The 17,567-nt window shown below is 41.9% G+C and overlaps 1 protein-coding gene and 1 long non-coding RNA gene across 3 annotated transcripts in view; one reads left to right on the top strand and one right to left on the bottom strand.

The window, feature by feature from the left end:
* The window catches only part of DDX19A (DEAD-box helicase 19A), a 29,335-nt gene extending 21,401 nt beyond the window's left edge, over positions 1-7,934 (bottom strand). Inside the window, exons 1-2 of one of the 2 annotated variants that reach the window (XM_027119329.1) lie at positions 7,756-7,934; positions 4,651-4,699 (exon numbers count right to left, since the gene is read on the bottom strand). In XM_027119329.1, coding sequence (XP_026975130.1) covers positions 4,651-4,699; positions 7,756-7,812 — 106 coding nt within the window. In that variant the 5' untranslated portion in view covers positions 7,813-7,934. Of the gene's footprint in view, positions 1-1,090; positions 1,142-4,650; positions 4,700-7,755 lie in introns of those variants that run through there. The other variant, XM_027119332.1, reaches the window with a different exon arrangement.
* A 37-nt stretch (positions 7,935-7,971) lies between these two features.
* On the top strand, positions 7,972-11,245 carry LOC113627092 (uncharacterized). The gene is made up of 2 exons (XR_003435428.1): positions 7,972-8,120; positions 10,686-11,245. It is a non-coding gene; the product is annotated as an uncharacterized LOC113627092 (long non-coding RNA).
* Positions 11,246-17,567: the final 6,322 nt, after the last annotated feature.

Genomic DNA, 17,567 nt, shown 5'->3' with positions numbered 1-17,567 from the left:
CCGGAGCCTGTGCTCCGCAACGGGAGAGGCCACAACAGTGAGAGGCCGGCGTACCGCAAAAAAAAAAAAAAAAGTATCAACTTAAAAATGACTACAAAATAAGATATCTCAGTAAAAGATAAAAGAGCTAGGTACAAAATAAATAAATAGAAAGCAGTAGCTTTTATAAATAGAGATATTATTGAAAAAATCCTCTTTAAAATAGCAACTAAAAAGATAAAATATTGCGCCTAGAAATAAAATTAACAAAAAATATGTGAGACTTATATGAAGAAAACTTTAAAACACTCATAAACTAATGCAAAGAGATAAAGCTAAAAAGCTCATAAATAAATTAAAATGGAACTCTAAGATATTCAATTAACCCAAAAGAAAGCAGGAAAAGAGCCAGAGAAACAAAATATAAAGCGACAAACAGTAAAATTGCTAACCTAAACCCATCCACATCAATAATTACATTAAATGCAAACAGATAAAATACTCCAGTTAAAAGACAGAGATTATTAGAATGGCTAAAAAAGCAAGATCCAACTGTCAGCTGTCTACAAGAGGCAAACTTTATTTTTATTTATTTATTTATTTTTTTGCGGTACGCGGGCCTCTCACTGTTGTGGCCTCTCCTGTTGCGGAGCACAGGCTCCGGACATGCAGGCTCAGCGGCCATGGCTCACGGGCCTAGCCGCTCCGCGGCATGTGGGATCTTCCCGGACCGAGGCACGAACCCGTGTCCCTTGCATCGGCAGGCGGACTCTCAACCACTGCGCCACCAGGGAAGCCCCACACTTTATTTTTTAATTTTTTAAAATTGAGGTATAGTTAATTTACCATATTGTATTAGTTTCAGGTGTACAACATAGTGATTCAAAATTTTTATAGATTATACTCCTACAAGAGACACACTTTAAATATAAAGACACAAATAAGTTGAAAGTCAGTGGATGGAAAGAGATACATCACGCAACCAGTAAGCATACGAAGGCTGGAGTGGCTCAGGTAATGCAGATTTTAAGACCAAAATCACCACCAGAGATAAAGGAGGATATTTCTAGTAAGAGGTCCATTCATCAGGAAGATATAAATGTGAATGTACCTGGCAACAGATCTGCAAAACACAGGAGGCCAAAACTGACAAAATTAAAGGGAGAAATAAGACTATTCCACAACTGTCGTTGGAAATTTTAACACTTCTCTTTCAACAACTGGAAGAACTAGACCAAAAAGCAAACAACAAAAAACAGTTAAGACATAGAAGATCTGAGTTAACACTATCAACAACGGTGGCCTAATTGACATTTAGAGGACACTATACCCAATAACTGCAGAATCATATTTAATGGTTTCTGATCAAAATGGAGTTAAATTAGAAATTAATAAGATATCTAGAAACCCCCCCAAATATCTGGAAATCAAACAACACACTTCTAAATTATCTATGGGCCAATGAAGAAATCAAAAGGGAAACTGAAACTATTTGAAGTATATGATAAAAAAGAAGAGGAAAGTAAACCCAAAGTAAGTAGAAGGAAAAAAAATACAGAGTAGAAATCGATGAAATAAAAGACAAATATTCAGGAAAATTAACATTGCCAAAGTCTAGCTCTTTGAAAAGATAAAAAAAACTAATAAGTCTCTAGGCAGACTCATCAAAAAAGAACAAACACATACTGCCAGTAATAGAAATGAAAGAGGGGACATCACATATGCTACAGTCATTAAAACATTCCTAAAGGACACAAAAAGGGATGTGAAAAAAATGGAAAGACTTAATCATAGGTTTTATAAAAAGACTCAATAGCATATAGATGTTAAGTTATAAATGTAACATGGTCCTAGGGGAAATACTAAAAGATTCTTTGTTTTCTTAGAACTAGTCAAGTTGACTATAACAGAATACGTATGGAAAATAAGAATAGCCAGGAACACTCTAAAAAAAGATCAATGGGGACTTCCCTGGCGGTCCAGTGGTTAAGACTCTGCGCTTCCACTGCAGGGGGCATGGGTTTGATCCCTGGTCGGTGACCTAAAATCCCACATGCTGTGTGGCACAACCAAAAAAAAAAAATCAGTGAGTGGGGGCCAGCAGTCACAGACATTAAAGCATGTCATAAAGCTCCAGCAATCAGGAATATGATCCTGGTACATGAATATGCAAAATAAGCTTGACAGGATAGATGAGAAAATGCAGAATTTGGTATATAATACAGGTGGATCTCAAACTAGAGAGGAAGAATGGACTATTACAAAAGCGGCACTGAAACAAATCTGTAGCCATCTTGACATTAAAAAGGTGAAACACACTAGAGAAAACACTTTGGATCCATACCTCACAATCCACACCAGGAAAAATTCCAAAAGGATCAAAGACTGGGCTATGAAAACTGACTCAAATTCCAGAAATAATAATGTGAAAGACTGATACGTTTGACTATATAAAAATGTTTGCAGAGGGACTTCCCTGGTGGTCCAGTGGTTAAGATTCCATGCTCCCAATGCAGGGGGCCCAGGTTCCATCCCTGGTCAGGGAACTAGATCCCGAATGCAGCAACTAAAGATCCCACGTGCTGCAACGAAGATCCTGCGTGCCGAAACTAAGACCCGGCGCAGCCAAATAAGTAATTTAAAAAAAAAAAGTTTGCAGAGCAAAAATACACAAGAAAAAAGTCAAGAGACAAAACTGGCTGAAGTATTAGCAACTTCTATCACAATCTTAAAATATGAAGTTCTTCATATTTAGAAAAAAGACAAAAAGCTCAGTAGAAAAGGAAACAAATTCCTTTATACTTATGAAAATATTCAGCCTTATTAATGAAATAGAAAATGTATTACACTGATCCACCATGTTTTACCTGTCAGATTAGCAAAATTTCAAGTTTTTGACTAAAAATTCTGTGGTGGGGCTATAGGGAAACACTTTCATGCTTTACTGATAGAAATATAAATCGGTATAATACTTATGGAGGGTACCTTGAAAAATACTGATAAAAAGTGCAAGTGCATATGCCTTTGACCATGGATATCCATTTTGGGGGAATTTATCCTACAAACGTATTTGCATACATGTAAAAAGAATTAAGTTCATGGTTATTCCATGAAACATTTTATAACACCAAAAGAATGTGGCCAACCCAAGTATCTATCAAAAGATGACTGGTTAAATAAATTATGGTCTATCAACACAATGTAATACTATGCAGTTACAAAACTGAGTGAGGAAACTCCATTTACTGGTAAGGAAAGCTTGCCAAGGTATATTGTTGAATGAAAAAAAGTAAGTACACTGTGTATACTCTGCCATCTTTTGGTGAGAGAGAGAGAGAGGGAGAGAGGGAGAAAAATCTGTATTTGTTTTGCATAAAGAAACATTGGAAGTGCAACTGAGATTATCATACTAAGTGAAGTAAGTCAGAAAGAGAAAGACAAATACCATATGAGATCACTTATATGTGGAATCTAAAATATGACACAAATGAACCTATCTATGAAACAGAAACAGAGTCACAGACATAGAGAACAGACTGGTGGTTGCCAAGGGGGAGGGGGTTGGGGGAAGGATGGAGTGGGAGGTTGAGGTTAGCAGATGTAAGCTATTATACATAGAATGGATAAATAACAAGGTCCTACTGTATAGCACAGAGAACTATATTCAATATCCTATGATAAACCATAATGGAAAAGAATATATAAAAAAAGAATGTGTATGTATGTATAACTGAGTCACTTTGCTGTCCAGCAGAAATGAACACAACATTGTAAATCAACTATACTTCAATTAAAAAAAAAAGAAACTTTGGAAGAATATTAAAAATCCAATAACAGTGGTTACTTATGGCATAGGGTGGTATATGGGTTGAACTGTGTCCCCCCCAAAATTCACATGATCAAGTCCTAACCCCCCAGTATCTCAGAATGTGATCTCCTTTTGAGATAGGTTCACTGCAGATGTAATTAGTTAAGATGAGGTTGTTAGGATGGGCCCTAATCCAGTATGACCAATGTTCTTATTAAAAAGGGAAATTCTGGATGTAGACATGCACAATACCATGAAGGCAGGGACTGGGGTGATGATGGCAGAAATGCCTATAAGCCAAGGAATGCCAAAGATAGCCAGCAAACCCTCAGAAGCTAGGAAGAGAAATGGAATAGATTCTTCCTCACAGCCTTTAGGAGGAACTAAACCAGCTGACACCTTGATCTCACATTTCTGGCCTCCAGATCTGAGACAATAAATTTCTGTTGTTAAACCACCTAGTTTGTGATACTTTGTTGTGGGAGCCCTAGCAAAGTAATATAAGTGGGGAGTGGGATCTGGGTAAATGGTGGTCCAGGATGGGAAGGAGGCCTTTCACTTACTTATACTTTCTGAATTTTGAACCCAGATTAACCTTCCAAAAAATTAAATTAAAAAAACTTAAGGAAACATTATCAAGTGAACAGTGACTCTACAATCCAATAGTGATTCTTGATTTTAAGGAGTCAGAAGCTAAAATGTGGAAAACTAATCTACCTCCATCATTAATGAAACCAAATTTACTGGTTCTCAAATCCAGTGCTGACATTTGCCAAACGTGCTAAATGAAAGCTCCTTTCCACATCGCACCTATGAGTGCAAAGCAGAAGTGCACATGTAGCTTGTAGTTACTAGTGACTCACCATTGGTATCTGGTTTGACTTTCTCTTCCTTGATCTGCAAATTACTCATCTGAATGGGAATAAAAGGAAACATTTGAGTAGAGACACCTGATAACCAAATACCATGAATTACACAATTGACCGTTAAACACAGGTTTGAACTTCAAGGGTTCACTTATTCAAGGATAAATGCTACAGTATTACTCAACCCATGGTTGGTTGAATTCAGAGATGTGGAACCACATATACGGATGGACAATGTTAGTTATTTGGGGATTTTCAACTGCAGGGAGGGTTGGGGGCTCATAACCCCCAAGTTGTTCAATGGTTAACTACATTTATTAAGCTCATGTACACAAGTCTAAATGGTAAAACAAAAAAGGGGGGAGGGTCTTACCCAACTGTTAGAAAGCAATGTTTATTTACTTATTTTTAATTTTTATTTTATTTTTTTGGCCGCGCTGCACGGCATGTGGGATCTTAGTTCCCCAACCAGGGATCAAACCTGTGCCCCCTGCAGTTGAAGTGCGGAGTCCCAACCACTGGACCGCCAGGGAATTCCCAGGAAGCAACATTTTAAAACATTTACTTATATCAGCCACCCAATAAGCAGAGTGGTTGAAACCAGATACCAAGTATCTTTAGGTCTATATTTGTGTTATTCATAAGAACACAGCTAGATTAGGATTGTAGGTTAAAAAAGATTTGAAACCAATTCTCAGTAACTGTCTTTTAGGGAATATCTGATGCTAAATACTAGATTTAAATTCTAGAGTACAGAATCATATCCTTTATAATACTTTTTGATTTATTTGTGGCTGTCAATTTTATACTTCTGACCTGATTCCTCCTGAACTCCAGTGCCGCATTTCCAAATGCTTGATGGGCACTGTATAGAAAAGAGTTAACACAGCAGGTCTAACTGCTATCCTTAGGAAAGCCAGCTTGCAAAGTTAGCCCCTGGCTGACACCTGGAAACTTGGATTTGGAGAGAGTTCCCACCATTCCCAGAACCGCTGAGGGGTTCACTAACTATCTTTCTAAAAACATGTGGTTTATGATAACACCTGGTTTCCTTCCAGGGGTCTGGAATTTTGGTACCTGCTAGGCAAAGAATGACGATGTGATAGACCCCTAATAAAAACCCTGAGCACTGAGTCTCCAACGAGCTTCTCTGACAACACTTCATATGTGTTGTTACAATCTGTGGCTAGAGGAATTAAGCAGGAATTAAGTGGAGTTTGTGACTCCTCTGGGAGAAGGTTCTTAGAAGCTTGTGCCTGGTTTCCTCTGGACTTTGCAACACGGGCCTTTTCCTTTTGCTAATTTTGCTTTCCATTGTAATAACTCACAGCTGTGAGTACAATCATATGCTGAGTCCTGTGAGTTCTCCCAGGAAATCATTGAACCTGGACACCTCTTGGTGATTCCCAACACAGGTACTTACCAAGTTGTCCTCCTTACCTCAAATTCAGAACAGCCAAACATGAACTCATCACCCTACATATCAAATCTGCTGTTCTTCCCACTCCCCTAATCCTGTTATTAGCACTATATTAATATCACCTTGTGGGATCCAGGTTGAAAACAGTAATCTTTGCCTTTATCTCCCTTCTCTTTTTTGTAAATCTTCACACCTCCACAATTATCTCTTGAATCCATCCCCTCATCTTTACTTTCATCATTCAACATAGGCCCCCTATCTCTGGGCTATGAGAGTAACTTCCACATTGATCTCCTTTCCTTTAGACATCACTCCTAATATATTCTGTTCTCTGCAGTCCAATAAATCTTGCTAGCTCTCAGATCGAATCTTGTCAGTATCCTTCTTAAAAACCCCCAAACAAGCCAAATAAAGCCTTTCATTTTCAAGTTCTTTGTTAAGGGCCAAAGTACACTCCTACGATATTTTCAGTACTGCTCCTACTACAACCCGATAACCTTAAGCTGCAGCAAAAATGAGTTCTGATTCCTGTTCTCTAGGCAAGTCCAGCACTTCTGTGCATTCTATTCTAAAATGCCGTTCACCTTCATCTCTATCTTAAATGATTATTTTCTAATATCCAGCACAAATATAAACTTCTTCACGAGGAATTTCCCTGACTTTCCTACTCATAAACATCCTCTCCCCATTCAAAGTTCATTTCTCACATTATTCTTACCATTTTCACAGCACCTCCCACATTCTAGGCTTCCTAACTAGATTGTAAAGCTTCTTCCTAAACTTCCCTGGATTTAGCCCATTTCAACAATCTGCTGAGAAACTGACAATCCTCCCAAGGCAATAAAGGGTGACCGGAGAAGAAATGTAATTTAGGCACTAAAAGGTTACATAAGACGTCAGACTACATGGGACTTCCCTCGCGGTCCAGTGGTTAAGACTCCACGCTTCCACTGCAGGGGGCACAGGTTCGATCCCTGGTAGGGGAACTAAGATTCCTCATGTCGCACTGAAGGGGGGGTGGGGGGAAAGACTTCTGACTACAAAAAACCCCTATATTCTTAAAATCAATGGTCCATTAACACCAAACAAAGGTAACTTAGAGATAAGAACGGGGAGTCACAGTTTACACTATAGTTAACTTCCCACTGAATGGACCTTCATTAATCAAAGAACCAGTATATGAAATTAAATGTCTCTTTAAACACAGATGAAACAATTTGTAGTGCCTCCCCCCGTTTGCAGTAGATTGAAACACTAAATATAAACCTGAATCTGTTATTCTGCAAATTGCTACAAACCGCCAACCATGTTAAGCACGCATCTAAAAAATGGTAAAATAAGAGTAGCAGACAATCACTCAGAAACCAGATGAAAAAGAGAATCAGCATCGCGCCTTTTCTTACAATGCCCACTGAGGAGGTGCAGTGCAGAAAAGACAGCATACATAGCAGGGACAGATTTGCCACAGAATAAAAGTCTTTAACTGGCCCAGATCAAAGGAAAAGGCTCCATACTGGTCTCTTCTGCCTTAGCCGCAAATCAAGGCTAAGAGATTCCTCCCAGCAAACCTTTAGGGGTGTGTGGGCCACGGCCTGCCCAACCCAGGGAGCTCCCTGGACTCCAAGCAGGGTCGGCTTGGGCCCTCCAGTACGCTCGCCCCGCCTGGAGCTGAAGCCACTGACCGACTTGACAGCCGCTTCCTGCTTGTCCACTGCCAGGGCCCACGAATCGGTGGCCATGGTCCCGGAGGAGGAAGGCCGACTGGCGAAAAACACAACCGCACGAACAGCAGCACCAGCCGTAAACTCTGCAGGCGCAGGAACCACACTCACTCGGACCGGAAGCGGCGATGCGCGAAGGTGACGTCAGTTTCCGTCCGCGGCGAGACGTCACCGTCCGCGCGGCGCCACGCAGGGCCTAACATCGGGCTTCGCTTCCACTCGTCGTGCCCCGCTTCCTCTCGTCGTGCCCCGCTTCCTCTCGTCGTGCCCATACCCGCTTCTTCTGCGGACTTCTCCGGGAGCCACCTCATCGTGCCTGGAAATCCGTAAGTTCTATGGGGTGAAACTCGTAGACCTCACTTCTTTGCCTTACGTCACTCTGAAGTAACCTAAATTTTATTTTTACGTCTGCCACGTCTCATAATAAATGTGTTAAGTCTCTGAGCTGTAAAGCCTTGCGCAAAGCAAAGTCCTAGGAGAAAACTATATGATGCCAGTTTCTGCTGTTAACGAACGAGATAACGTGTAAGACAGCAAAAAAGAAAGCGAAACCGAACGCCCTAAACCCCCATAATTCCACCACAAAAAACAAAAACAAAAAAGCCCCCAGCGTTTTCTTTACCTTCTGGGTCCTTCTAATTTCTGTACATATGCATCGTAGCACAGGTGTTTTACATAGTCCTAAACAAAGTACACATACAATTTTAAATTTGACTTTTTATACGGCTAAGTATTTTTTAAAGTTGTTTGTCGATTTAATGTCATTGTAGTCCGTCAGTCTCATATCACGTAAATTACCTAAATCCCCTTTCTCCCCGCCCGTTAGGGATATAGGTTTTTTCCATGTTTTATTATTAATTGATAACACTTAAGTGAGCATTCCCACCCTGTCAAAAATCATCTTACTTGTTTGCTTCCAGTTTACTTTTTGTCTCTCCCCACTAAAATATTAACTCTTCAAACAAGAGCAAAGATCTTATCTGTCTTAATCACAGTTGATTGAAGAACCTAGAAAAGTGCATGACACATGGTAGACACTCAATAAATATTTTTTAATGCATGGCTGAATAGACTAATGAAGATTTTAGTTCAAAATGTGTTACTCTAGGACACATTTCTAATCATTGCAACATTTATGTCAAAATGTATGAATGAGGGACTTCCCTGCTGGTCCAGTGGCTAAGACTCCGAGCTCCTAATGCAGGGGGCCAGGGTTTGATCCCTGGTCGGGGAACTAGATCCCACACACATGCCGCAACTAAAAAAAAAAAAAAAAAAAGATCCCACATGCCGCAACAAAGATCCCACATGCCACAACTAAAACCTGGCACAGCTAAAATAAATAAGTAAATAAATATTTTTTAAAAAAGGATAAATTGTCAGTAAGCACAAGAAAAAGAGCTCATTAAAAATCATTAGTTATTAAGGAAATGCAAATCAAGGTCACAGTGAGATACCACTGCACACTGGATAGAATGGCTGAAATTAAAGATTGACCCACCACATGTTGGTAAGGTTGTGGAATGTTAAAAAAAAAATCAGAGGCACTTGTTAAAGATGATAATGCAAACTTTACTTAGGACCATCGCCATAAGTATAAGGATGACTGCAATGGGATTTTGCACCAGAGGAGAAAAATTTGGTTCAATTCTAAATACAGCATGTGCAAGTGGGAATTTATAGCCAAGGAACAGGGGAGTGGATGGAAAATTACTAAGAGGAAACATCAGGGGTAAGGAGAGTTTTTGTTAAACTGATGTAACAGGATTCTTGCTGAAGACAGGCCAGGATGATCAGATGACACCTGGGAGATGGTGGAGGATGAAGAACCGGACCAGATATTGAGGGCGATCAGATATCAAGGGTGGGCGGTTCTTGTTAAAACTAGATTTTACAAGGGCACAGATGGTCCTAGGAGAAGTTTCAGGAGCCTGACTAAATGTTGGTCAAGCAAGGAAACTGTCAGGAGCAACTGGAACTCTCTTAAGCCTCTGGAGAGAAGGTAAAATGGTACAATGGTTTTGTATAACTGTACTGCAGTTTCTCAAGAAGTTAAACGTATACTTACCCTGTGATCCAGCAGTTCTACTCCTAGTTACTATCCAAGAGAAATGAAACATAAAGACTTGTACACAAATGTTCACAGCAGATTTACTCATAATAGTCCTAAACTGGAAAGAATCCAAATGTTCATCAACAGGAGAATGGATAGGGGCTTCCCTGGTGGTGCAGTGGTTAAGAATCCACCTGCCAACACAGGGGACACGGGTTCGAGCCCTGGTCTGTGAGATCCCACATGCTGCGGAGCAGCTAAACCCGTGCACCACAACTACCGATCCTGCGCTCTAGAGCCCACGAGCCACAACTGCTGAAGCCCGTGCACCTAGAGCCCGTGCTCCGCAACAAGAGAAGCCACTGCGATGAGAAGCCCGTGCACCGCAATGAAGAGTAACCCTCGCTCGCCGCAGCTAGAGAAAGCCTGTGTGCAGCAACAAAGACCCAACACAGCCAAAAATAAATAAATAACAGGAGAATGGATAAATAAATTTTGGTATATTTATTAAATGGAATACTTCTCAGCAATAAAAAGGAACAAACTACTGATACACATGATGAAATAGATGAATCTTACAGACATTATGTTGAAGGAAAGATGCCAGACACAAAAGATGCATACTGTATAATCCATTTGTATGAGAGTCAGTGTAAGCAGCTCTTTGCAGGAGACCGCCCTCAGCAGGAAGCCCCTTTTCTTGTCACTTTAGTAAAGCTGTATAGTAACTAACTTTTAAGCCCAGCACCCCCATGCTCTACTCATCAACGGCCCAAGCACACCTTTCAAATCTTTTAGTCACACAAAACCTTGCCTAACTTGTTGGTCCTTTCCACAGATCAAAGAAGTAGAAAAGAAGAATAAGTGATTAACAGATGACCAGATCTCTTCCCTAGCTTCCCCTTCAGTAATCTCCCAAATAAACTCTGTGACCAAACTGTGTGAACACGATCACATCTCGAGGAAGATCACAAGAAGCTGAGGAGCCTGCACACAGTGGGGGATGGCGACGACCCATCTCAATGATTAACTGAGATTACTTCCCTCCTTCCCTTTAAAAGTTTCATGAGCAGAATCTTTGGAGGTGGTTTTTGGGGTACGTTGAGTCCACCATCTCCCCAGATTGCTGGCATTCTGATTAAAGGCACTTTTCCTTTTTACCATTTGTTAGTATTGATTTTGTAAGCAGCAAGCAGCAGGACCCCCATTCGATAACAGTGAAAATGTTCTGTTTTTTTTGTATAATGTTGTGTATCTTAATTGGAGTGATGGTTACACATGTGTGTACAATTGTCAAAACTCAGATTTATACACCTAATATTTGTGCATTGTACATCTATGTATAATGTCAGTTAAAAATAAAACAAAGCAATGTAATGAGAAAAAGTGTAAAAAATAGAGGTAGTAATAAATTTATTTTTACTTAAAAAAGTGGGGGGAGGGTAAGAATGTTTTCTCAGTTCTTAACTACTAATCGAAACAGAGGGCATGCACACATTATGCTTACAGAAGTAAGAATGCCAAACGCCATATTGTCTTCCCAAGTGACTAGTCTAATTTCCAGCACATCACCAATGGAGTTACTGCTTAGAGACTACATTGTTTATTAGGAGACAGCGCCACAGTCTAACTCCACGTAAGGCAGCAACACTGAGGGAGACTGCTAGTTGGTTATCTAAGGGGAAAATGCTCCTTCTGTCTTACTATTATAACAATCGCTTAAAAAAAAAATCTAGATCTTGAGGCAACTATCCCTCTTACTCTTTTTTATCTCAAACACAGCAAAATTTTTCATGACAGTCAAAAGCAGCAATATCAAGACTCAATTTAAAGTTATTATGGAGGCAGAGGATCTTGCTTAGAACAAATATTGAAGTTTGGGTGCCCACTACCCTCTTTCCACTGCTGTTTCATTACGAAGTGCAGCTGCTCTAGCACTGAGAGTGTGATTCCTACATTGCTTCCACTGAAACAATTCCTAGAGATAAACGTGGTCTCTGGGGGAACTGAGGATAAGATTTTTCCTTGCATTTGATTTTAGGGTGCTTACTAAACAAATTTTTTAATTTATTTCACTGCCTGCACCTCTACTGGAAGGGTGATTGGCATTTGTTTAATCCAGGTGAGTGTTCTCAGGGAGGTGCAGGCTGAGGCTCCAGCCAGCCTGAAACCAGCCAGCCTGTTTGGAGCAGCTCTGGGCAACAGGGAACCCTCTGCCAAGGCTGCCAATACCCTGGTCAGCTGAGGTTTTTATCCCTGAGGGACAGCATCCCGCTGGTAGCCACTGAGAATCCCATTCCTCTTCAGATCCGAGACCAACAAGAAGGGCACGTTCTCATGAAGCTGCGAACTAGACAGCCTACCCTGAGTTGTATTCAGTTAAACTGGGCAGATGACAACAAGAGCTAACATTTTAAAAATGCATCCTACATGATATACTTGAATTCTCACAACAATCCTGTTTTCTCCATTTTACAAATAAGGAAATTGACGTTCAGAGAAGTTGACTTTCCAAGACCATATGGCTTAATAAGTGGCAAATCTGGGCAACCGAATTCCAGAAAACTCTCGGCGACAAAACCCAAAACCAAGGGCGGAGTGAGGGGCAGGCTTTCTTGGGACTGCTTTACTCAAGTTTCGAGCCGTGACGGTATCCGATTGGCCGAGGCCGGGCGCTCCAGCCAATCAGAGGTGGGCAATAGCCCTGCCCCGGGCACTCTCTAACTGGGCCTTTGGGCCCGAACCCCGGCTTAGATGCTGACTGGGTGAGCTCGCACTGCGCCTAGTTTGGAACTGCTGGGTCACATGATGATTTCGTCTATATCAGTGAATTGTATGTCCCGTTGGCAGGGACCTTACCTCTTGATCCCGAGCATTTCGCACATAGCAGAGACACAATAAACAACTGTTGAATTAGGGAGTGAACGTATCAGTAAGTCAATTAAGGGTCGGCAAAGAACATCTCACGATCGTGCCTGATTCTGTGGCGCCATCATGTGTTCTCAGCCGAGGCGTGCGGGCACTCGCATTGCTTACGCTTGCGGTGGGGGTGGGCACGATAGGATGGCGGCTCCGCTCTGGAATGACTGCTCTTTCTCGCTCGTGATGCCTCTGTGTACCGGAAGTGACGGGAAGGGGAAGAGGAATGCCGTAAGATTTAGAAAATAATTTAGCAATAGTGGCAGGAGCCAGACCAAGTTTGTATTTGGCCCGCAAAATTCTAATGACTAATTTATAAAGATCAATTTGTAAAAACTGTATGAAAAAGTGATTGGGGATAATTTTTACAGAAAATTTGTAAAACATACTCCACTGTTAACACACATTAACAAAGCAGCAACACGCCTGCTGACAGCTAGGAATTCAGTGATGACTGATTACACACCTCCTACCCTTACAGGACTTCACCTCAGGGAAGACAGACGCTAAACAAGCAGTCCCAAACATACACATATTTGTATATGAGGCAAATACAGCCTAGCGGTTAAGAAGGTGGGTCCTGGAGCCAGACTGCCCAGGCGTGTAGCCTGCCTTGCTACTTCTGACCTGTATGTGGTGGGACACATGACTTACCCTCTCTGTGCCTCTGTCCTCATCTGTAGAATGGGAATCATAACACATTTGTTGTCAGGAGTAAATAAGCTATCTATGTAGACCCTTTGAAAGTCACCTGATGCAGTAATGTCAATAAGGGAAGTGGGGACTCCCCTTGTGGTCCAGTGGTTAAGACTCCCGTGCTTCCAGTGCAGGGGGCACGGCTTTGATCCCTGATCGGGGAACTAAGATCCCACGTGCTGTGCAGTGTGGCCAAAAAAATAAAAATAAGGGAAGTACAGGCACCTGTACAGGGCACCCTGGAGCTGATGACAGGGGACTGAGGCACACGTTCCTGAAGAAGTGGTTTTTACCATTGAAAAAGGAAGGACTAGGAGGAGTGAGACAGGAGGAAGAACTGGGAGAAGAGTTCCAAGTAGAGGTGTGACCGCAGCAGTTGATGCACCCGGTCACTGGTTGTTTGGGACCCACTTGGCAGAGGGGAGAGGTTCCCCCTCCAGGCTCCTCTCCCCACACGGAGTACCGAAATCTCTGGTGCTCTACTGAGAGGGAGGACTTGAAAGAGACGAGGACTGTTGAACAGGAGGTTGGCCACAGGTGATGCCCTGGGGTGGCGTGAAGAAAGTATCCTCTGAACTTCTGCTCTGCTCCCTGACCACCTGCAGCCTCTGAGGACTCCCGTTTTGAGTTACCTTCTCTCTTTCCTCATGCCCATCTTAGCTAGAATCCTGGAGGTAAAACATTCTTAACCTCATCCATACGTCCTGGCAGTTTTTTTGAATTTTTGTTCCTGCTTCAAAGTGGGCTGGCTGGGGGAGGAAATAACGATCTCAAAATGAGAAACTGGAGAGGGAAATGCACAGGATCACCAACCTCTCCGTGGCGTGGCCTAGCACAAAAGCAAATTTTGGCGAGGGTGGAATTGGAGCAGAGTACAAGGGGGGAAGTAAAGCAAGTGAGGCTAGAGACTTGAGGTGCCTTATCTGGAATGCCTACTACATAGATGTGTCAGATGTATATACACATGTTACACGGTTTGCACTTAAGGAAAGTGGAAAGTAATAGGGGGCTTAAGCAGAAGAGTGGGAAAATCAGACTCAAATGTTACAAAGATCACACTGGCTGCTGTGTGACAAATGAACTAGAGGAAAACCCAAGTAGAGGCAGGAGCACCTGTTAGGAAGCCAGTGTAGTAGAACAGATGACAGTGGTGATCTAGACCAGGGTCTAAGCTAACTTAAGACTATTTGGCATTTCTCCAATTGCAGAATTCCAAGGATGCTGGAAGCCTATGGATGAGAATATAACAGTTGTAAAGACTCAAAAAATGTGTACTAGTACTTCCAGGAGAGTTCCATTTAAACAGCCCCCCTCCCCAACCCTGCTTCCTCTGGAAGTAGCTAGCTGTAGTCCTGCATAAAAGAAATATCTGAAAAAAAAAAAAAAAGGAAGATCTGCCACCCAAGCACCTCTGCCTATGAGGTATGGAGAAAGCAGAGACTATAAGTGTCTCACCTGAGCAGCTGACATCCCAGACAGCGACCACTCTCAGGCTTCATCTAATATTTTTTCTCCACCTACTCCTATTCCCCATTTTACAATTAGGACTACTAAGAAGCCCCTTGCTCTGCTGAATACTAATGCCAGAACAGTTTCTAAGCCAAAGCAGAAGCATCCAACAACAGGGGCTCGAGAAAGAGAGGACAGAAGGTAGGAGTGTGACAAATATCCTCCAAGCAGATCCCCACCTGCCCTCTTAACTTCCCACTAGGTGTTTGAAGCTCTTCCGGGAAAGCCCTGTTCCAGACTCAGGATTAGGAAAGCAGGGTACTGGAGCCTCCTAGCATCAGCCCTACAGGTTCCCTCACCTCCACTGTGTCATTTTTGGAAGATGCTGCAACCTGAGTCAGACAACAGAATAAAGAACATTTATTCTCAAGCAGAAAAGCAAAGTCAGATAAAACTGCAGGGGGTTCCTAAGAACCTGTTTTCTATGTTCAGGATCAAGAGAGACCTGAAGAGGGCCTCTGAAATTTACAATAGCTTAGGGGTGTTGGTGACGAAGGGCCAGTCCCTTCTTGCAAAGGTGACAGGCCTGACATCATTCATGAGTCATTCATTCATGACTCAACCCTGATGTCATTTGTTCTTTCCAAACCTTCCCTTTGGATTTCTCCCCAGAATTATTTGTGTATAGTGTGTCTAAATTTTAAGAGCCACAGATTCTTTTTGGAATAACAACAGTAAGCAGGTATAAAAGTCTACCATTCCTCCTCTGCAGCACCCCTCCAGTCCATTTCTTCTTCTTTTTATTTTTTTCTTTTTTTGGCCATGCCGCCTGGCATGTGGGATCTTAGTTCCCTGACCAGGGATTGAACCCACGCCCGCTGCAGCAGGAGCATCAAGTCTTAACCACTGGACTGCCAGGGAATTCCCCATTTCTTCTTTTGTGTTCTCAATATGACCAGTGACATCCTGGCACTTACTGTGTGATGGGACCGATGTAATAATCTTCTAACTGGTTTCTCAGATGCCAGCCTTTTCCAGCTCCAGTATATCCTGTCTATCTCTGCTAGACCATTTTTCCCAAAACCCCATTTCATCACTTCCTGTGATCCAAGAATCTATGACAATTCACTACTAAATCCAAATACTGTTCAAATAATCAAATCTCATTTTCTACCTAACAAGACTTTTCTCTGCCCATGTGGCAAGGCTGCTCCCTTCACTATCCTTCCAGTGTACTGCATTAATCCTAGTGAAGTTGCTTTGGTCTTAACAGGGCCTCATCTGCCTAGGCCACTCTTCTTGTCACTTGGAATCCCACCACTTTTCTCTCATAAGCAAACTCAACCCCTTCATGAAATCTTCTCTAGCCTCAGAAATCCTTACCTTCTGAATACCAGACACTGTGAATGAAACAGCCTTCACGTTAAATAATAAACAAGATGGGAACAAAAAAGGGAGAAGACCTGTTTCCAAGCCCTATTTGTATTCCTTTCCTAGGACTAGAAAATCGAATGTAAGGCCTTTGTAATTGCAGACATCTACCTTCTTTCTGATTAGTTAGCCAGCATACTCTGGTTTACCAGCAGGAAAAACAGGAAGGTAAGGAGCCCTCTGGCAACTGAGTAGGGCCCTTGGCCTATGGTGACATCCCAACTGCTTATGTTGAAGCAATGTCAACTCTGAAATGGAACAGTAGTATCAGGTGATGACTAGTCTATGGAATAATAATACATAAATCTTCACTAATACCAGCAACCAAAACGTGCTGTTTTCTTCTTATACTCAGAAATGATGTCTTAGTAACATGAACATGTCGTAATTCAGTTAAACATCAATAAAGAATACATTAATGACTGATTAGTTCTTATGCATACAGCCAATGAACACTCCAAAAAAACAATAAAATGCATTGTTTATGGATAATGAACATATCCAGAATTTTCCACTGGGCCCAAATCTCCTTTTCTCAAGCAAGTTTCTTTTTGTAGGGCACAGTTTATCATTCCATACATAGGAACTTACTAAAATCAGCAGAAGAAACTCTGGGGACTGAAGCTCAAGGGCTCCATACATTTTTACATCACTGATGTCTCAAAATGGCACAAGGTCACAGAAGCAGCTATGGACCATTACGCCCTAGAGGCTAAGCACTGGCAGGAACGAACATGGGCTGCAGTGACACTGGGGGGACTTTCCAGAGCCATCCATACAGTGAGTCTTTCTTACCTTTTAAAAAGACACATACTCGTTTGGGAGTTTCTCCCCAGGAAAATACATTTAAACTCAAAACACTGCATAAACTTCATAAACTCCATAAAACCCATCCAGTGAGTTCTTAGGGGTCTAGCCCCAGATAAGGAACTGTTAATCTAGATTTCTACCAGATACCCATTTATTCCTACTATTGAAGAGTCTGAAGCACATCGCTTCCCCTTTTCCTGCTCAGATTTAGGGCTACTCAGTAGATAGGTTATATCTATTGTGTTGTGAGAAGGTGGGATGTACTCCGCCTGCAGCCTCAGGAGTCCACACTCCTTTAATTATTGCCTTTGTTTTAAGTTATTCCAGGGTTGGTCCACAGGACTTTGCGGGGGTTGGAGGGGGCATAAAATTTCTTCCCTTCTTACAAGACTCCCTAGGTGGGTCAGAGTTGGCC

This window comes from Aethalodelphis obliquidens, unplaced genomic scaffold, assembly GCF_003676395.1.
Source record: "Aethalodelphis obliquidens isolate GAN/ISIS:26980383/991018 unplaced genomic scaffold, ASM367639v1 scaffold20, whole genome shotgun sequence".
Taxonomy (NCBI): domain Eukaryota; kingdom Metazoa; phylum Chordata; class Mammalia; order Artiodactyla; family Delphinidae; genus Aethalodelphis; species Aethalodelphis obliquidens.
This window is presented reverse-complemented; position numbering and strand designations above follow the sequence as displayed.